The 20,441-nt window shown below is 38.2% G+C and overlaps 1 protein-coding gene and 1 long non-coding RNA gene across 35 annotated transcripts; both read left to right on the forward strand.

Annotated features, from left to right (window-relative positions):
* Positions 1-2,309: 2,309 nt before the first annotated feature.
* Positions 2,310-20,092, forward strand: LOC108902673 (immunoglobulin lambda-1 light chain). Of its 34 annotated transcripts, none has more exons than XM_051074137.1 (4): positions 2,310-2,448; positions 2,541-2,860; positions 8,891-8,924; positions 9,710-10,209. In XM_051074137.1, exons 1-4 carry the CDS (start codon positions 2,409-2,411, stop codon positions 10,030-10,032), a joined length of 717 nt encoding a protein of 238 aa, XP_050930094.1. In that variant the 5' UTR covers positions 2,310-2,408; the 3' UTR covers positions 10,033-10,209. The 34 variants fall into 34 exon arrangements, 33 of the variants coding, with proteins under 33 accessions (XP_050930094.1, XP_050930068.1, XP_050930088.1 ...); XM_051074111.1 differs by lacking the exons at positions 2,541-2,860; positions 8,891-8,924; positions 9,710-10,209 and adding exons at positions 12,044-12,369; positions 18,716-18,749; positions 19,562-20,092 and having other exon boundaries at positions 2,315-2,448; XM_051074131.1 differs by lacking the exons at positions 2,541-2,860; positions 8,891-8,924; positions 9,710-10,209 and adding exons at positions 14,415-14,740; positions 18,716-18,749; positions 19,562-20,092 and having other exon boundaries at positions 2,321-2,448.
* LOC127143033 (uncharacterized) lies at positions 2,921-3,943 on the forward strand. Its single transcript, XR_007814196.1, has 3 exons — positions 2,921-2,936; positions 3,601-3,674; positions 3,899-3,943. It is a non-coding gene; the product is annotated as an uncharacterized LOC127143033 (long non-coding RNA).
* Positions 20,093-20,441: the final 349 nt, after the last annotated feature.

A 20,441-nucleotide genomic window follows, 5' to 3' on the forward strand; every position in this document is an offset into this window, starting at 1 on the left:
CAAGCGAGATTGAGTGCAAAGGTACTTCCGTTTAAAGCTTTCAAAGTAAAACTCAATTATCTAAAAGAAGGTGATTTTTTTTCTTTTATTTTGAAGACAATGTAATATTCCGGGTTTCTCTGGCACACTTGGCCATTTTAGAGGAATTTAGTTGAAACTCAAAATTTATTTTAACTTACCTTGGGACCACAGGCATCACTTCCTTTTCTGACTACCCACCAGGTACGTCCAAGAGGAGGCGAAGGATACAGAGGACCAGCTTTCAAACAGCCGGACAGCAGGCCGGGTGAAAGGGCAAACACATTGTTGTCTGCAATGACTCTGGGGCACTTGGTAGTGGAGAGACTGGAGCTTTGGGCCACGAAGAGTCTGCTGTATCCATTGTGGTCTACGTAAGGCGCGGGTCGTAGACTGCATTCCGCTATGTTGCCCTATCATGCTTATAAAATAGGCTGTAACGGACAAACCGAGCGCCTTTCGCCTTTTCACGTCAACGCTGCAGCTTGTTTTGAGAAGTCGAACAGGAAGAAATGAGGCAGTACTTGTCAGCAATCACCTATAGTTTTACAGACTAACAACTAAATACAATACATAGATATGGCTATAAAATGTAACCTCTTCACTTGACAGACTAGTCCATACGGTAGTTGAGGCATTTTGTCACCTGACGGCCACCGTAAAGTCTCTGACGTGGTTTTTGCCGCTAGAATTCGTTAAATCCTACACACTGGACTTTTGAATATCGCCGACAGCGGGAGTCACAACCAGAACTGAGTGAGTAGGTTACTGCAGGGACATGTGGGTCGACAGCTAAGCAGGAAAGTAGCTAATGGTCGGGTACTGGCAGAAGCGGGAAAACTAAACAGACCCAAACTAAACAGGGCGACAAGTGGACAGGTGAAGAATGGCAGGGTAAGTCGTGAGCTGGTAGGAGGAAGGCAGCACAGGCGTCACCATGAGTAAAGGCCCTGACGTACGTAACGTCTCTGCTGAGGATTTGAAAATTGATAGGGTAAAGAAAGTAACAGACTTCAGCACCATGAAAAATGCTAGGTTAACCTCACTGTAGGTAAGAAAGAATAAGTTAATACAGTCCATATTGACACCCTCCTCATTTGACTGTGTGTATATTGAGGCATATGAACTGAAATGCTAGATATACCTTTGTCATTTTCTACGCATGTCATCTGTTTGCTCAAATTTGCAATCAACAGTGATTTACCATATGCACATATTTTTAAAATAATATACAGTTTGGATGTTTAAATGTGCATGTTTACTGCTGCAAGTGTTGATTTTGCTGCAACCTAACTGAATCATATTGCCCCTGTGGGTTGAGTTGTATTCATTAAGTATTTATTTTGCTGGGCTGTCAGTTCTGATGATTTGAGCAAACTGACTCCAGCTACACAGAGGTGCCCATATATGATGGACAGCAACAATCTTTATTCAAAGGCAGTGAAAATGAGTGTTGCTTATGCTGCATTGCTACTGTACTTAAAATTCTGCCCTCCTCGCGTCTGTCTCTCTGTCTCCTACCATATTATACCATCTTTCTAGTATCACACACACACATACACACACAGATGGTTGCTATTCGCCCTCTGCTGGTTGTCAGCTGTAAAGCAAACAGAGTAACTGCATGAAACCAGAGCAAACGATTATCACATTCTCTCAAGCATCAAACTAAAAATAGACATTTCGATGTCTATTTTATTCTATATTATATTTTGTAGTGCATTGTCCAATGCACTACTTTACTGTGCCTTTTTAAGTTTTTAAAATGTATTTTGTTGAATTTTTAAAATTCATTTAAATGTTGATTTGAAGGAACTATCCAAATTACATCAACAGTGTTTAATCTGTCCTTTTCACCAGTTTATTTAAAAAAAGATTAAACATTTATTTGTTTGACTTTGTGAAGTATAATCTGCACATCCTGATGACAATGAATAAGAAAATACACACTGTTGTTATTCTGAATGCACACTAGAGAGCAGCACTGGATTGCTATTGGAAAGGCACAAAACGCACTTAAACTAATTGAAGCAGTTAAGAAATGGGACGGACGGGACACACACACACACACACACACACAAAGAAACAACCCTCTCTCATCTGCAGGATGCACCTGCAGGGCTCCTGTCCTTATTTAGCCTCATGTAAATTAAAAGGTTAAGTGTCAGTTCTCTTGTACTGGGAAATACAAAGAATCATTAAGAACTTGGACAAATCATTTACAAACTATAATTAACCAAAGCTCCTCCTCCTGTCAGTCACTCTCAGTTTCAGTGTTGTATTAAATTGCTCATCCAGCTCCTCCTCTCCTCATCCTCCAAACCCTCTAATCTGTTAGCAGTAAGCTCACTTTCCAAGTTCCAAGGCCATTCTCAGCACACACTGACAACATGCTGGGGACCCTCTGCACTCTCATCACTGCTCTAACATGTAAGGAGGCTGACTTACTGCAGCTCTCACCTCATGTTGGATTCATCAGTCTGTGTGTTTCTCTTAACTCCATGTCATCTTCTTGTTTCCAGGTGTGAGTGGTGTGATGGTGGTGACACAGAAGCCTCCTATTGTGACGGTGACAAAAGGAGAGACAGTCACCATGGACTGTGATGTTTTCACAGATGATGGGTCTCGCTGGTATAAACAGATTCCAGGAGTAGTTCCACAGTTTGTGCTGAGGAATCATTACAGCTATTCCTCTCCAAAATATGGTGCTGGTTTCTCCTCTCCCAAATTCACGTCCAGTCATCTGTCTGGGACAATGTATCGTTTGATCATCAACAATGTGGAGGAAGGAGACTCAGCAGTCTATTACTGTGAAACATGGAATGACTCTGTGAAGGAGAACATATCACAGTGATTTACACTGTGACCAAAACCTCCCCTCTAAATACTTCCTCTTTTTGAGTCTCTGATACATTCTGGTATGGGAGTTACAGATTTTGTTGCTCAAACTCTCCAAAAATGTGATATGTTATTTCTGTACTGATCTTGAATTTCAGTTGCAGCAACAGCTGTGGTATGTTTTTGGGAAAAAAGAGAACTTTATATCTGAATGTTATTAATAGAAGCAAATTTACATAATATGGGTATGCATTCACCATACTAGAATAATTAAATGAAAAAAGAATAAATAATGTCTGACAAAAAAAAGAAAATTGGTTACCATGCACTGTGCCCTGCTCATCATTAGACACCGATCATTATGTACACTATCTTGGGCATAAAATTCAAACCACATTTTCTTTTGTATGTTATGTTAAAGGATGATAGCACTCCTCCATCTGCAGGCATCCAAATATAATCTGAAGACTTTATGGTCATGAACAAAAGAAGTTATGAAAAATGAGATGATTGGTGCAAAATGATCTGCGGATATGGCACAAAACATACACAATACTTTTCAGTTATTAATGAAAACTGTGTTAAGTGTAAAAGGATTCCAACATGTAAGATATTTTTCTGGTTCCTTTTTATCACTCATATTTTAAGACATAAGCCTTTGTTTCATTGTAAAACAGCTTAACACATGATTTAGCATTTTTAGTGAAGCATCATCTCTCTACTTCTCCCTCTCTTCCATTCCAGGATGCACCTGCAGGCCTCCTCTCATTATCTATAGCTACATGCAAATGAAGAGGTCAAGTGTCATCTATCACTGGGTGAGATATACTGTTCACATGTGGAAACGTGGTGAACAGATTATTGTGGTGTTATGTCTTTTTTGTTTTCTGATTTTGCTTAAAAGCAAGTATCAGCTTGGATCCCATTGCCCCATTCAATAACTATCGGATATTGGGGAAAAAAAAAAAACTCACAACATTTTCTCACATCATCAATTTTAAAATCATAGTTTAAATATCAGATGCCATAACTTTCTCGACAGAAGATAAGAGGCCAATGAGACAGGAATGTCACAGACCATACTATGGTAAGAGTAAGGAGTGACTGTCTGTTATAAAATGAGTGAAACTTTCCTAGTTAGTGTCAAACGGTTTGAAAATATTTTATAAACAAAGCTCCTCCTCCTGTCAGTCACTCTCAGTTTCAGTGTTGTATTAAATTGCTCCTCCAGCTCCTCCTCTCCTCATCCTCCAAACCCTCTAACCTGTCAGCAGTAAGCTCACTTTCCAAGTTCCAAGGCCATTCTCAGCACACACTGACAACATGCTGGGGACCCTCTGCACTCTCATCACTGCTCTAACATGTAAGAATTTCTTCTAATCCCTTTAATCACTGGTTCAGACAGAAAGCTTTCACTCATGTATTTCTCTGTGTTTATTGACAGATGTTGATGCAGTGATAGTGCTGACCCAGACGCCTGCTGTCCACACAGTTTCTACAGGACAAGAGGTTGTTCTCAATGGCAATATTCAAAGATATGATAGAGATGCTGTCAGTTGGTATAAACAGGTTCCAGGTGCAGCTCCTCAGTATGTTGAGATTTTTCCATGGTGACAATTCACACAACTTTGGAACAGGATTCTCCTCAGACAGATTCAACTCTAAAGCCTCATCAAACATAGATTACCAGTTCATCATTAAGCGTGCAGAGGCAGGAGACTCTGCTGTCTATTACTTTACAGCATGGGACAACATCGCTAAGGAGTACGTATCACAGTGACTTACACTGTGACAAAAACCTCCTCACTAAACGCTTTTCTGACCCACTGACACAAAGTGAAGCCATCAGGCGGTGTTTTATGTAACTTCTGTTTATATACATAAAACTGGGGTGGATACTCACACAAGTCCTCATATGTTTCTTAGTGTTACAGTAGTTCTACACACTATGCTATGTGTACATGCTTTAACCATCAAACACAAAATATGAACACTAGTAAATATAAACCACTATAACACAAATTATGTCCTATTTAACCATTGTAAAAAAAATGTATTTAGTAAATGTTAATGTATCTTGGTGTTCAAAAAGAGTCATGTTATAGAAAATTTGCATCAGCTTCTCATTGGTTGATATGAATTATAAATAATGTACAAATGTCAATATAAATACATGTGATGATTATTTCTCAAACACTTTTATGACTTATTACTCTTTATTTTATACTTATAAAATTGTAATCTAGCTGCACTTTCCCTACTTCTTGAACAGATCCAAATAACATCTGGCAACCAAACATTATGTTAACTAAAATGTTGGAGCTAAAACACAACCATACCTTGAGCAATAGGTCCACGCCATATACTGCATATCATTCCCTGTCTTCACTGAATCTATTCAAGGTAAAAAATGAAGTAAAACAGTATGAAAATGTTTGTGAGCAACAGAAGTCATGATGTATCTGATTTCTGAATGAAATCTGTGTTGAGTGTTGAAACTCCTCCTCCTCCACTTCTCCTCTCCTCAGTGTCTTTATAAGCTTCAGTCTCTCTTCTCCTCACACTCCAACCCTGCTCACCTCTCAGCTGGACAGTAAGAGACGTTTACACCACACACTGACAACATGCTGGGGACCCTCTGCACTCTCATCACTGCTCTAACATGTAAGGAGGCTGACTTACTGCAGCTCTCACCTCATGTTGGATTCATCAGTCTGTGTGTTTCTCTTGACTTCATGTCATCTTCTTGTTTCCAGGTGTGAGTGGTGTGACGGTGGTGACACAGAAGCCTCCTGTTGTGACAGTGACGAAAGGAGAAACAGTCACCATGGACTGTAACCTGGGGACTGTTACTGGTAGTGCTGCTCGCTGGTATAAACAGATTCCAGGAGGAGTTCCTCAGTTTGTGCTATATTTTCATCATAGCTACAGCTCTCCAACCTATGGCTCAGGTTTCTCCTCTCCAAAATTCACATCTAATCATCAGTCAACATCAGATTATCGTTTGATCATCAACACTGGAGGAGGGAGACTCAGCAGTCTATTACTGTCAAACATGGGACAGCTCTGTTAATGAGTGGGTATCACAGTGATTTACACTGTGACAAAAACCTCCTCACTAAACACTTCTGCTTTTTGAGTCTCTGACATATATCAACTGATAATAAAGCTACTAGATAACACACTGTGAAATATCACCGTGAACAATATTTTGTCAAACACCTAAATGTTTTGAATTCTCACTATTTTCTATAAAATTATATTTTTGTGTGTACTTTGCGTAGATACTAAAATAATGAAAAAACATGTTTCAAGACATGGAAAGTATAGTAACATTTTTCATTTGATAGAAATCATCTGGTTCACATGTAGTGATGTTGTTTTAAAACTACATGAATCCAGTTTCATGAGATTCTCACAACCAACAGAAACAAGACGATAACAATAACAAACAGCTCCTCAATGTGCAGCTGAAACACAACCAGATATAAATGTCCAGTTTACCTGAAAAACAGGTTGGGTAAATTCAGAGGTTCGTGATTTCTTTTCAAAAGATTTATCAAAACAATTTGATCAGAAAACACTGGAGGGTAAATTTATTCCCTGTTGATTGGTTGTTGAACACATGAAATTATCTAATAACATGTCAGAAACATGTCACAGGGAGGAAGGAGACATGAACAAGAAAACTGGTGTGCTGCTGAGTAGTAACTCTATTGAAACTTTGATAGACAGTAAAGTGGACTGACTGGAAATACTGATGTTTTCATTACTGTAAATTGATCATAGATAGTGAATCGAAAATGTGTAAAAATTATGCAGTTGGTTTACAGTTTGGAAGGAAAAGAATCACATTTACTGTCGGATACAGAGTAGATGTTCATTTCCTTAGACAAATGAGAGACAAACAAAAAAATCATGTAGATTTAAGCAAAGCTCCTCCTCCTGTCAGTCACTCTCAGTTTCAGTGTTGTGTTAAATTGCTCCTCCAGCTCCTCCTCTCCTCATCCTCCAAACCCTCTAATCTGTCAGCAGTAAGCTCACTTTCCAAGTTCCAAGGCCATTCTCAGCACACACTGACAACATGCTGGGGACCCTCTGCACTCTCATCACTGCTCTAACATGTAAGGAGGCTGACTTACTGCAGCTCTCACCTCATGTTGGATTCATCAGTCTGTGTGTTTCTCTTGACTTCATGTCATCTTCTTGTTTCCAGGTGTGAGTGGTGTGACGGTGGTGACACAGAAGCCTCCTGTTGTGACAGTGACGAAAGGAGAGACAGTCACCATGGACTGTAACCTGGGGACTGTTACTAATTATGAGGCGGTCTGGTATAAACAGATTCTAGGAGGAGTTCCTCAGTATGTACTGAAGAGTCATCATAGCTGGAGCTCTGTAAGATATGGCTCAGGTTTCTCCTCTCCCAAATTCACATCTAATCATCAGTCAACGTCAGATTATCGTTTGATCATCAACACTGTGGAGGAGGGAGACTCAGCAGTCTATTACTGTAAAACAAAGGACACCACTGTTAATGAGTTTGTATCACAGTGATTTACACTGTGACAAAAACCTCCTTTCTAAACACTTCTGCTTTTTGAGACTGATAAATGTCAGCTGAAATTGAGACGTCAAACAATACACAGTATAAAATACCACTGTGCACAATGATTTTTAAATATCTAAATATATTGGAGTCTTATTAATTTCTCTGAAATCATATGGATGCTTTGCAAACACACCAAAATAAGAAAAAGCTCACCACATCCATGCTTAACTTCTGATATGGTCAAATAAAACATGAGCACATTGATTTTTATTGATAATTTAAATTTTCTGAAATCGTATAAAACCCATATATAATAATACAGAAATTCAAGAATCACACATATTGACCAACAAATTAAAATTCCAAAGTAAATAAATGAAACCACAGGCTGTCTTTTTCAGATTGTCACATTGGGGGAATCAAATTGCATTCGCTGACAATAATGGATACAAATTAAATAAAAATAATGAAGTTATAAAACAACAGAATAAAACGAGAGTCACAAATCATGTAGATTTAAGCAAAGCTCCTCCTCCTGTCAGTCACTCTCAGTTTCAGTGTTGTGTTAAATTGCTCCTCCAGCTCCTCCTCTCCTCATCCTCCAAACCCTCTAATCTGTCAGCAGTAAGCTCACTTTCCAAGTTCCAAGGCCATTCTCAGCACACACTGACAACATGCTGGGGACCCTCTGCACTCTCATCACTGCTCTAACATGTAAGGAGGCTGACTTACTGCAGCTCTCACCTCATGTTGGATTCATCAGTCTGTGTGTTTCTCTTGACTCCATGTCATCTTGTTGTTTCCAGGTGTGAGTGGTGTGACGGTGGTGACACAGAAGCCTCCTATTGTGACAGTGAGGAAAGGAGAGACAGTCACCATGGACTGTAACCTGGGGACTGTTACTCGCAGTGCTGCTCGCTGGTATAAACAGATTCCAGGAGGAGTTCCTCAGTTTGTACTGGTGTACTATCATGGCTGGTGGTCTGTAACTTATGGCACTGGTTTCTCCTCTTCGAAACACACATCTAATTATAAGGACGAATCAAGTTATCACATGATCATCAGCAATGTGGAGGAGGGAGACTCGGCAGTTTATTACTGTAGCACATGGGATGGCTCTGTTAATCAGTGGGTATCACAGTGATTTACACTGTGACAAAAACCTCCTCACTAAGTGCAATCACTTCTGCTTTTAAACCCCTTCAAATAAATTCAGAATCATCTATCTGTTAAGTTTTCACATTGCTGTTTTTCGTATCAGTGGACTCACCATCATTGTTTTATAGTTATTGGACCTCTAACATAATTAAATGAAATATTTCAGTTCTCAGGTGCATCAGTGTTGTGGAATATAAACAGACTGATGAAGGGAATGAGATGTTGACAGTGAAAGTTGGTCTCAACAGGATGTTTCACTTCCACTCCCCTCATTAGTGAGAGTCAGGAGGTTTTTGTACAGCCATGTGTACAAACTGAATCACTGTGGTATTCGGACAAGGCACCAAGCTGATTGTGACAGGTAAGTACTTTTTAACTGATCATTAAACAAGACTGATTTTCTATTTCTGGCTTAAATAATTATAGATTTATATGTTACTTCTTGTTTAAACATTTAACATGTTCAGTGAATAATAGATGTTGTTTGAAATCAGCCTTGATACCAGACTGTGTCTTTGAAGGCAAGGGAAAGATCTGCAAATGATCACAATATCTGAAATATTTTCTACAAATACTTTGCAGTCTTCTAATGGTTGAGCATGTTTTAACAGATGGGAAACATTTACAAGATTAGGTTCAATTATTTTAGCAATTTTAACAAGTTTTAATATTGTGAATCCCTGCTTTAAATGAACCGTCAAAACAAAATCCCTGTGTTTGACATGTTTACTTTGTAAATTTCCAAAGTTTTGGGATAATTTTGTATTTATCTGAATATTTTTTTCATTATTAGTGGTTTGATTGACAGAAGGGAAGTGACTGATATACTGTAATTTTCTCACAGTGACTGAATTTATTTTATTAGATTTTTCTAAGTCACAAAGGATGACTTAATGAACATTTACTTTGTAAGAATGATACAAAATTAATCAAAATATTTCTAAGTTTGTGATTGATAGATATTTTTTAATGGAACGCTCATATTTTAGGTGATAATATTTATGTTTTTGGTGACTTACATGTTTTAATTCTTCATTGTGATTGTTACATTGTCAAATCAACTACTAAATGAATCTGTTACTGTCATGTTGTGTATTAATAATTTGATTCCCAGTCATGTTATTAATGTGGTCCATGTGTTTTCAGGCTCCAGCCTCTCTCCTCCTGTCCTGACAGTCTTCCCTCCGTCCAGTGCTGAGCTCCAGTCCAACAAAGCCTCTCTGGTCTGTCTGTCCAGTCAGTCTGTGCCTTTTGCAGAAGTTAGCTGGTACGGTGACGGGTGTCCAGTGAGCAGTGGGATCTCTACCAGCACCGCTGTTCAGCAACCAGACCACACTTTCCAAATCAGCAGCTACTTGTCCATTAAATCCTCACAATGGCTCATGGACAAAGTTTTCACATGTAAAGTGTCTTTGGGCTCCCAGAGCTCAGAGAAGAACATAACAATGTCTGACTGCAATATTAAATAGAAGGTGGCTAGATTCATCTGCATCTTTTCTGCTCGTGCTGTTTTAGAACATTCTTATTTTTAAAAATGTTGTCATTCGCGTCTCAGTGAATATTTCTCACAGTTAACCCACTTAGTTTTAGCTTTGCTCAATTTTGTGTGGATTGTTTTAATAAAGGCATTTTGTTTAAAAGAGAAATATTGCTTTTTATTTGTTTGATTGATGAAGTGAAAACCAAATGAAGTCACTTCATCCACTTTAAGCACCAAGGACGTGCATCTCTCATTAACACTTGGACTGGATCCAACATGGAACCAGAACTGGAGACAAAGGCAGGTATATAGAGTGACTGGGATGATGAGAGAACTGGGATCAGGTGTGTCAGTGGGCAGGGCTGCTCTGGTGATTGCAAATTAAAAACAGGTGGGCCAGTAGATGCAGGGACAGAAAGAAAGGAGCAGATCATGACAAAACTTGTACTTTATTCTCATTTATGATATTAACATTTGAGTAGACATTTTGTTTGCAAAATGTTTACAACTCATCCCATGATTTCAATTTTGTGTGTGTATTTAGCCTTTCTGAAAATAGATTTTATTTGGTGAGACAGCTATGTTGGAAATACAATGATAATAACTGACTGGTACATGGATAAGCTCTACACATTGTTTGGGCTCCCAGACTTCAGAGAAAAAACATCAACAAGTCAGACTGTCCCATTGAAGAATAGTAGAGGAGCAGAACCAGTGTTTTAAATCTGCTTTTTTACTGTTTGTGCTGTTTGCTCATTACAAAGATGTGTCTGCTTGTAATAAAGATTTTGACAGTTGGGTGGAGGTGTTGTACCAGCTCTGAATTTGCTATATTTGTTACATAATGACTTGTTCCGTAAAAAAAAAAGCTGTGTGTGTAAAATGTTTGTATTAACAATTTAATTATATATTACCCTCATCAGAGTCTACTGTAATGTTTCTAGCTGACAATGACAGTTTAAAAGATTAGGTGGATGTGTATTTATGGATTTTGCTGACTCTACAAAATAGTAGAAAATATGCAAATCTAAACTAAGAAAATGGCAGTGTTCTGAAATGTACAAGGGTATATCAGAGATCAAAACTTTATTAATATTTCTTAATTTAGTTTGAGTCACTGGGAATCTTTAAACTGGAAAAATTGGATAAAATGAGTAAAAATCAAACTTTGATGAAGCTTACATCTTCAGTCAGTGAAGCATCAGCTCTCTACCCCTCCCCCTCTTCCTTTCCAGGATGCACCTGCAGGCCTCCTCTCATTATTAATAGCTTCATGTAAATGACGAGGTCAAGTATCAGGCCTCTGAAGGAGACACACTAAAGATGATTCATCATCATTTATTCAACATGATGTCTCGTTAACTTGAGCAATGCTTGTGGAGATAACTTTTTTAAATGATGTGTACAGATAAGGCATTCCCTCTACACCAACACTTTACATCTCTCAGGATGCAAACAATGGTTGTAATATTAGCTCCCAAACTTTATTATGTGAAAGTTCTTATAATTTGAATTTCTGTAGTTTTGAACTTAACATTATCTAAACTTTGACTTAGTGTTTTAAGTGCCAAGAAAGTTACATTAACATTAAAATGTCAACTGAATTGTAAAAAACTGAAAGTGTAAAAACGTGTCGCATAATTTCAGAATTCAGTGAATTATGAGGGAATATTCATATTTGCATAAAAGCACCATCTGGATGTTGAAGTTCAAACCAAAGCTCCTCCTCCTGTCAGTCACTCTCAGTTTCAGTGTTGTGTTAAATTGCTCCTCCAGCTCCTCCTCTCCTCATCCTCCAAACCCTCTAATCTGTCAGCAGTAAACTCACTTTCCAAGTTCCAAGGCCATTCTCAGCACACACTGACAACATGCTGGGGACCCTCTGCACTCTCATCACTGCTCTAACATGTAAGGAGGCTGACTTACTGCAGCTCTCACCTCATGTTGGATTCATCAGTCTGTGTGTTTCTCTTGACTTCATGTCATCTTCTTGTTTCCAGGTGTGAGTGGTGTGACGGTGGTGACACAGAAGCCTCCTGTTGTGACAGTGACGAAAGGAGAGACAGTCACCATGGACTGTAACCTGGGGACTGTTACTAATAGTGCTGCTCGCTGGTATAAACAGATTCCAGGAGGAGTTCCTCAGTATGTACTGAGGTTTCATCATAGCTGGAGCTCTGTAGAGTATGGCTCTGGTTTCTCGTCTCCCAAATTCACATCTAATCATCAGTCAACATCAGATTATCGTTTGATCATCAACACTGTGGAGGAGGGAGACTCAGCAGTCTATTACTGTAAAACATGGGACAGCTCTGTTAAGGAGTACGTATCACAGTGATTTACACTGTGACAAAAACCTCCTCACTAAACACTTCTGCTTTTTGAGCCCTGGCACAGAGAAGCTTTCAGCCAAATATAGAGACAGTGCACACTTTCTAAACTATTTCTACATGAAACCTCACAACTGCCTGTTGTTGGGTGTTATTTGTGATTTATTACTGTAACAACAATAAAAAACACTAATACATTTAAGCCACTAAAATGTAGGTCTTGTATTTAGATGGTTGATGATTGATAGAATCTTTTGCTGCAGTGAAATGAAAGTTGTTTAACTAAATTAATTTTACTTCATTAGAGAGGCCCAAAGCTCAACAACCACACTCAGGTTTCAAAAACATGCCAGTCATTCATTTACAGCTGAAACACAACTAACTGAAAATACTAGACCACTTTTAGAGTTATGTGTTATGACCTTTAACCTTTAGGCCTCCAGTCAACACCACTAACTCCCTGTTCAGTGACGCATCATTTCACTGTGCAACCTGTCTGAACACAATAATATTACAGAGTAACATAATAGCCTAAATATAAATATGTTGTCATGTCTGTTTGATTATTTAAAAAATATATATAATGCAGAATGTTGATAAACTGACCACCTAAGAATTTAATAATTCTTTAGAAATAATAGGAATCTGAGAATATGTTTCATGAATTTTTGGAATTGAATGAAAATGAAAGATATAGTAAAGAGATATAGTAAGATATAGTAAGAGATATGTAAAACCAAACCATTGGTTCATGAACAAGAACTGGTTGTGTGTAATTAATGAGTGTTGAAACTCCTCCTCCTCCACTTCTCCTCTCCTCAGTGTCTTTATAAGCTTCAGTCTCTCTTCTCCTCACACTCCAACCCTGCTCACCTCTCAGCTGGACAGTAAGAGACGTTTACACCACACACTGACAACATGCTGGGGACCCTCTGCACTCTCATCACTGCTCTAACATGTAAGATATTCTTCTCATTCCTTTGACAAACCAGATTATCAGACATGAACCTTTCACTCATGTATTTCTCTGTGTGTGTTGACAGATGTTGATGCAGCAAAAGTGCTGACCCAGACGCCTGCTGTCCACACAGTTTCTACAGGACAAGAGGTTGTTCTCAACTGTAACATTCAGAGACCTGAAAACTATTATGTCTATTGGTATAAACAGGTTCCTGGTAAAACTCCTCAGTATATTCTCAGATTTTACCATGAACACAGTTCACCCAGTTTTGGAACAGGATTCTCCTCAGACAGATTCAACTCTAAATCCTCATCAAACATAGATTACCAGTTCATCATTAAGCGTGCAGAGGCAGGAGACTCTGCTGTCTATTACTGTCAAACATGGGATGACTCTGCTAAGGAAAACGTATCACAGTGATTCACACTGTGACAAAAACCTCCTCACTAAACACTTCCTCTTTTTGAATCTCTGAGACATGGTGACATGAAGTGCATCCATCAATAAATGCTCTATAACAACACCACATGTGACCAAAAACCAGTTTCCTCAGTCCATTCTTAGTTCACTGGAAATCCATCACAATTGAAATGATCAGTATTCATTTTTTCACATTTTTAAACCTTCTCAGTGGATTCTCACATCATTTCATGCTCTTGGTGGGAATTGTTGGATCTTTCTTTGAAAATATAATAATAAATGGTGTACAGTCTAGACCTACTCTACATCTTGTGATTCAGCACTATATAAATAAAACTGACTTGACTTAACATTACATTCAACTATACTATTTATGCATGCTGTTACACTGACAAAGTATAAACTACACTAAATGCAAATCACTAAAACAGAGAGCTGTGATACATCTGAAATCTGTCTGTATACTAATGTCTAATTTAATTTGATCTACAAATTCTAATTCCAAAGCAACACCTGCATTGAGTAAAGCTGCAGGGTATCTTTTTCACATTGTCAAAGTTTGTGAAAAATACATTTTGCTTAATGTACATTTCTAAACCTTCTCAGTGGATTCTCACATCATTTCATGCTCTTGACTCCATGTCATCTTCTTGTTTCCAGGTGTGAGTGGTGTGACGGTGGTGACACAGAAGCCTCCTGTTGTGACAGTGACAAAAGGAGAAACAGCCACCATGGACTGTAACCTGGGGACTGTTACTAATAGTGCTGCTCGCTGGTATAAACAGATTCCAGGAGGAGTTCCTCAGTATGTACTGAGGTTTTATCATAGCTACAGCTCTGTATATTATGGCTCAGGATTCTCCTCTCCAAAGTTCACATCCAATCATCAGTCAACATCAGATTATTGTTTGATCATCAACACTGTGGAGGAGGGAGACTCAGCAGTCTATTACTGTCACACATGGGACAACTCTGCTAAGGAGCACGTATCACAGTGATTTACACTGTGACAAAAACCTCCTCACTAAACACTTCTGCTTTCTTGGACTCTGACAAATGTCAACTAATAATAGAGCCATCAAACAACACACTATGTAAAATATCACCATGGACAATGATTATTTTCAAACATCATTTTTTAAAATTCTCACTATTTTCTCTACAATCATATATTCATGTGTGCTTTGCATAGATACTAAAATAATGAAAAAACAGAGATGTTTGAAAACATGGAAAGTTTAATAACATTTTTCATTTCATCTGGTTCACATGTATTGATGTACCAACTGAAACAGAAAGATGACATTAACAAACAGCTCCTTAATGTGCAGCTGAAACACAACCAGAAAAAAATGTTCAATTTAGCTGAATAACAGGTCGAGTCAATTCAGAGATTCATGATTTCTTTCCAAAAGATTTATCAAAACAATTTGATCAGGAAGCATCAGATGAACATTTTAGTCTGAAATAAAATTTGTAGTAGTAAATGTTTTCAACAATTTTCCTTTTATTTGAATACACCAGTGCAATATAAAAATGATGTAACTGTTAGGGTTTGAGCATTACCTGTCTGTCTTTCCCTTGTTTCTCTTGTTTTCCCCCTTGATGTTGTTGAGCATTTGTCCCCAGTTTGTATCCCTCTCCTGCTTGTGTGTTTGTGTGTGTCCTTGGCTGGGCGGGGCTCACCTCCTTCCACTCTCCCGCCAAACCACCTACTCACCTGTGGCTCATCTTCACTGATTACCACCCCCTTCTCTGCAGTGTAGAAGCCCGGTCCTCCTCTCCAGTCCTCCCCAGTTTGTTTGTATATCTGTCAGTCATAAACGCTAAGGCCGACTAATAACTGACCAGTGTTTTGTATTTCATTTTTTTTATTTTTGCCTTATCTGTTATTCCCTGTGCTGTCGAGCAGCTGCCTCCAACCTGCTCCGATAAATACTGCATTTATTTACATGGTTCTTTCAGATCGTGACAATGTTGCATTTTAGGGGAATTAAATTACATACACTGACAAACTAATGGATACAAATGACATGTTCATTTCCAAAGACAAATAAGAGACAAACATGACAAATCATGTAGATTTAGGCAAAGCTCCTCCTCCTGTCAGTCACTCTCAGTTTCAGTGTTGTATTAAATTGCTCCTCCAGCTCCTCCTCTCCTCATCCTCCAAACCCTCTAATCTGTCAGCAGTAAGCTCACTTTCCAAGTTCCAAGGCCATTCTCAGCACACGCTGACAACATGCTGGGGACCCTCTGCACTCTCATCACTGCTTTAACATGTAAGGAGGCTGACTTACTGCAGCTCTCACCTCATGTTGGATTCATCAGTCTGTGTGTTTCTTTTGATTCCATGTCATCTTCTTGTTTCCAGGTGTGAGTGGTGTGACGGTGGTGACACAGAAGCCTCCTGTTGTGACGGTGACAAAAGGAGAGACAGTCACCATGGACTGTAACCTGGGGACTGTTACTGGTAGTGCTGCTCGCTGGTATAAACAGATTTCAGGAGGAGTTCCTCAGTTTGTGCTATATTTTTATCATCCAAATAGCTCTCCAACCTATGGCTCAGGTTTCTCCTCTCCAAAGTTCACATCTAATCATCAGTCAACATCAGATTATCGTTTGATCATCAACACTGTGGAGGAGGGAGACTCAGCAGTCTATTTCTGTCACACATGGGACGACTCTGCTAAGGAGCACGTATCACAGTGATTTACACTGTGACAAAAACCTCCTCACTAAACACTTCTGCTTTCTTAGACTCTGACAAATGTCAACTAATAATAGAGCCATCAAACAACACACTGTGTAAAATATCACCATGGACAATGATTATTTTCAAACATCATTTTTTTAAATTCTCACTATTTTCTCTACAATCATATATTTATGTGTGCTTTGCATAGATACTAAAATAATGAAAAAACAGAGATGTTTGAAAACATGGAAAGTTTAATAACATGTTGTTGTGACAGTGACGAAAGGAGAGACAGCTACCATGGACTGTAACCTGGGGACTGTTACTAATGATGCTGCTCGCTGGTATAAACAGATTCCAGGAGTTGTTCCTCAGTATGTACTGAGGTGGTATCATAGCTACAGCTCTGTATATTATGGCTCTGGTTTCTCGTCTCCCAAATTCACATCTAATCATCAGTCAACATCAGATTATCGTTTGATCATCAACACTGTGGAGGAGGGAGACTCAGCAGTCTATTACTGTTAAACATGGGACAACTCTGTCAATGAGTTCGTATCACAGTGATTTACACTGTGACAAAAACCTCCTCACTAAACACTTCTGCTTTTTGAGTCTCTGACACATGTCAAGTGATAATAGAGCCATCAAACAACACTCTCTTCACAATATCACCACGCACAATGATTTTTGTCAAACATCTGAATGTTTTGGATTCTTACCATTTTCTCTACAATCATATATTTATGTGTGCTTTGCATAAATACTAAAATAATGGGGAAAAAAACACCAGTACATGTTCACTATCTCGATGCATAACTTTGGAAATTAAATTGTCAAATAAAACAGACTTTTTATGCTGCTCTACTGTGTCACTCAAAGTTCTTATTTTATAAACAATTTACAGAAGCTCTTCTGAAAACAAGTTGATTTATTACCATCTGAGACATACCTGAAGGTTGACTGATACACAGCTGCTTAAAAAGTTTATTAATTTGCAGCTAACTTTTTGAGAGGAACTCGTAGCTCAATAGAAACAGAGATTTGTACAATATATTTTCTGTCTGGTGTATGTGATTATTTCAAGAAAAATGTAAAAAGAAAAACAGAAAACAGAATATTAAGTAAAATATTAAATATATGTATTTAATAAGGTGTTGTAGTTTGTTCATGAATGAAATCTGTGTTGAGTGTTGAAACTCCTCCTCCTCCACTTCTCCTCTCCTCAGTGTCTTTATAAGCTTCAGTCTCTCTTCTCCTCACACTCCAATCCTGCTCACCTCTCAGCTGGACAGTAAGAGACGTTTACACCACACACTGACAACATGCTGGGGACCCTCTGCACTCTCATCACTGCTCTAACATGTAAGATATTCTTCTCATTCCTTTGACAAACCAGATTATCAGACATGAACCTTTCACTCAAGTATTTCTCTGTGTGTGTGTTGACAGATGTTGATGCAGTGATAGTGCTGACCCAGACGCCTGCTGTCCACACAGTTTCTACAGGACAAGAGGTTGTTCTCAACTGTAACATTCAGAGATATGATAGTAATTCTGTTAGATGGTATAAACAGGTTCCTGGTGGGGCTCCTCAGTATGTTCTGAGCTTTTACCATGGAAGCAGTTCACCCAGCTTTGGAACAGGATTCTCCTCAGACAGATTCAACTCTAAATCCTCATCAAACATAGATTACCAGTTCATCATTAAGCGTGCAGAGGCAGGAGACTCTGCTGTCTATTACTGTCAAACATGGGATGACTCTGCTTCTGCAGCTGTATCACAATGATTCACACTGTGACAAAAACCTCAGTGAAAGACTCATTGCAGATTTGAATAAATCCTGACCAAAATCAATCAATTCAATTCAGTAAACCTGAAGAAAGCGAAGGAAAGATTCTAAACATACTCCTCTTTAGACTTAAAATTGTTTAAAAATGTGTGTATATACATGACATTTGAACAAACCTTGCTGGACTGACTGAATGATGTTTTAGTAAGACAACAATTGAACATCATCACTCTGAATTCAGAGAAGATATTTAGACTAAACATGTCCATCATGAAAATAAATGGATGCAGCAGAAAATTCAGAATAAAATCCACAAGTGCATCAGTGTGGTGGAATATAAACAGACTGATGAAGGGAATGAGATGTTGACAGTGAAAGTTGGTCTCAACAGGATGTTTCACTTCCACTCCCCTCATTAGTGAGAGTCAGGAGGTTTTTGTACAGCCATGTGTACAAACTGAATCACTGTGGTATTCGGACAAGGCACCAAGCTGATTGTGACAGGTAAGTACTTTTTAACTGATCATTAAACAACACTGATTTTCTATTTCTGGCTTAAATAATTATAGATTTATATGTTACTTCTTGTTTAAACCATTTAACATGTTCAGTGAATAATAGATGTTGTTTGAAATCAGCTTTGATACCAGACTGTGTCTTTGAAGGCAAGGGAAAGATCTGCAAATGATCACAATATCTGTAACATTTTACTACAAATGCTTCACAGTTTGATGGTGGTTCAGCACTTTTTAATGGATGAAAAACATTTACAACATTGGGCTCAATTATTTTCACAATTTCTGACAAGATTTAACATTTCCTTATGTTAAATGAACTGTCAAGAGTATTTCACACTGTAATATCAATATGGAATTACTGTGTTTGCAATGTTTATTTTTACAGAGTTAAGGGATAATTCAAAATTTGCTTGATTTTCATTTTGGCTTTTTAAAATTAATTATTTTTGATCTTATATCTTTTGATTGACACTGAAAAAGAAATGTTCCTGGTATACCTTAATTTGTCACAGTAACTGAAATGATTTTAGTAGAATTTTGAAAGACACAGAACTTTTAAAATTTGTTTCCATCATAAAAATTATGCTAAATTACTGAAAATATTTCTAAGTTGGAGACTGATTGTTTTTTTAATGGAACACAACTAATATTTCAAGTGATGATGATGTTATTTATGTTTTGCTTCTTCAGTGTGATATTATCAAATCAGAAATGTAATGATTTAATCTGTTACTGTCATGTTGTGTATTAATAATTTGATTCCCAGTCATGTTATTAATGTGATCCATGTGTTTTCAGGCTCCAGCCTCTCTCCTCCTGTCCTGACAGTCTTCCCTCCGTCCAGTGCTGAGCTCCAGTCCAACAAAGCCTCTCTGGTCTGTCTGTCCAGTCAATCTGTGCCTTTCGCAGATGTGACCTGGTTGGTTGCTGGGAATCCAGTGAGCAGTGGGATCTCTACCAGCACCGCTGTTCAGCAACCAGACCAGACTTTCCAAATCAGCAGCTATCTGGCCATCCAGACCTCAGACTGGAACATGGATAAGCTTTACACATGTAAAGTGTCTTTGGGCTCCCAGACTTCACAGAAAGACATCAACAAGTCAGGCTGTCCCACTGAAGAATAGAAGAGAAGCAGAACCAGTGTTTTAAATCTGCTTCTTTACTGTTTGTGCTGTTTGCTCATTACAAGGTTTACATGTTAGAAGAGATGTGTCTGCATGCTTGTAATAAATGTTGTGACAGTTAGGTGGAGGTGTTGTATCAGCTTTGCATTTGTTTCTGCATTTTTCATCATTCATTCATTGAAATAAAAACTCTGTGATCAGAAAATTGTTCGTATTTATTCTTCTGATTTTTATGTCAGTGGTTACAGATCCAGAAGACACAGAAAACAGACTGTTACATTATTTATGCATTACTTAACAATAATAATGATACTTATCTTTCCATTAAATCATAATAGACCCAAGTTAGACCAATATTTAATATTTTATCATTTTTATTTTAGTTGTTTGCAATAGTTGAGGAGCTGATAAAATGAGTAACAGGTTTTCAGTCAGAGACAGTTTCCCTCTTTTTTTAAGGCCTGACACTTGACCTCCTCATTTACATACATAGCTATAAATCAAGAGAGGAGGCCTGCAGGTGCATTGTGGTAATGAAAAAGGGAGGAGTAGAG

The sequence above is a fragment of the Lates calcarifer genome, linkage group LG11 (genome assembly GCF_001640805.2).
Source record: "Lates calcarifer isolate ASB-BC8 linkage group LG11, TLL_Latcal_v3, whole genome shotgun sequence".
Lineage (NCBI taxonomy): Eukaryota > Metazoa > Chordata > Actinopteri > Centropomidae > Lates > Lates calcarifer.

Bases quoted from the DNA above. Each gene is read 5' to 3' on its own strand.
- LOC108902673 (XM_051074111.1), top strand. From the start codon at position 2,409: ATGCTGGGGACCCTCTGCACTCTCATCACTGCTCTAACAT. The intron at 2,449-12,043 runs GTAAGGAGGCTG...TCTTGTTTCCAG, and splicing joins TCTCATCACTGCTCTAACAT to GTGTGAGTGGTGTGACGGTG. The intron at 12,370-18,715 runs GTATCACAGTGA...TGAATCACTGTG, and splicing joins ACAGCTCTGTTAAGGAGTAC to GTATTCGGACAAGGCACCAA.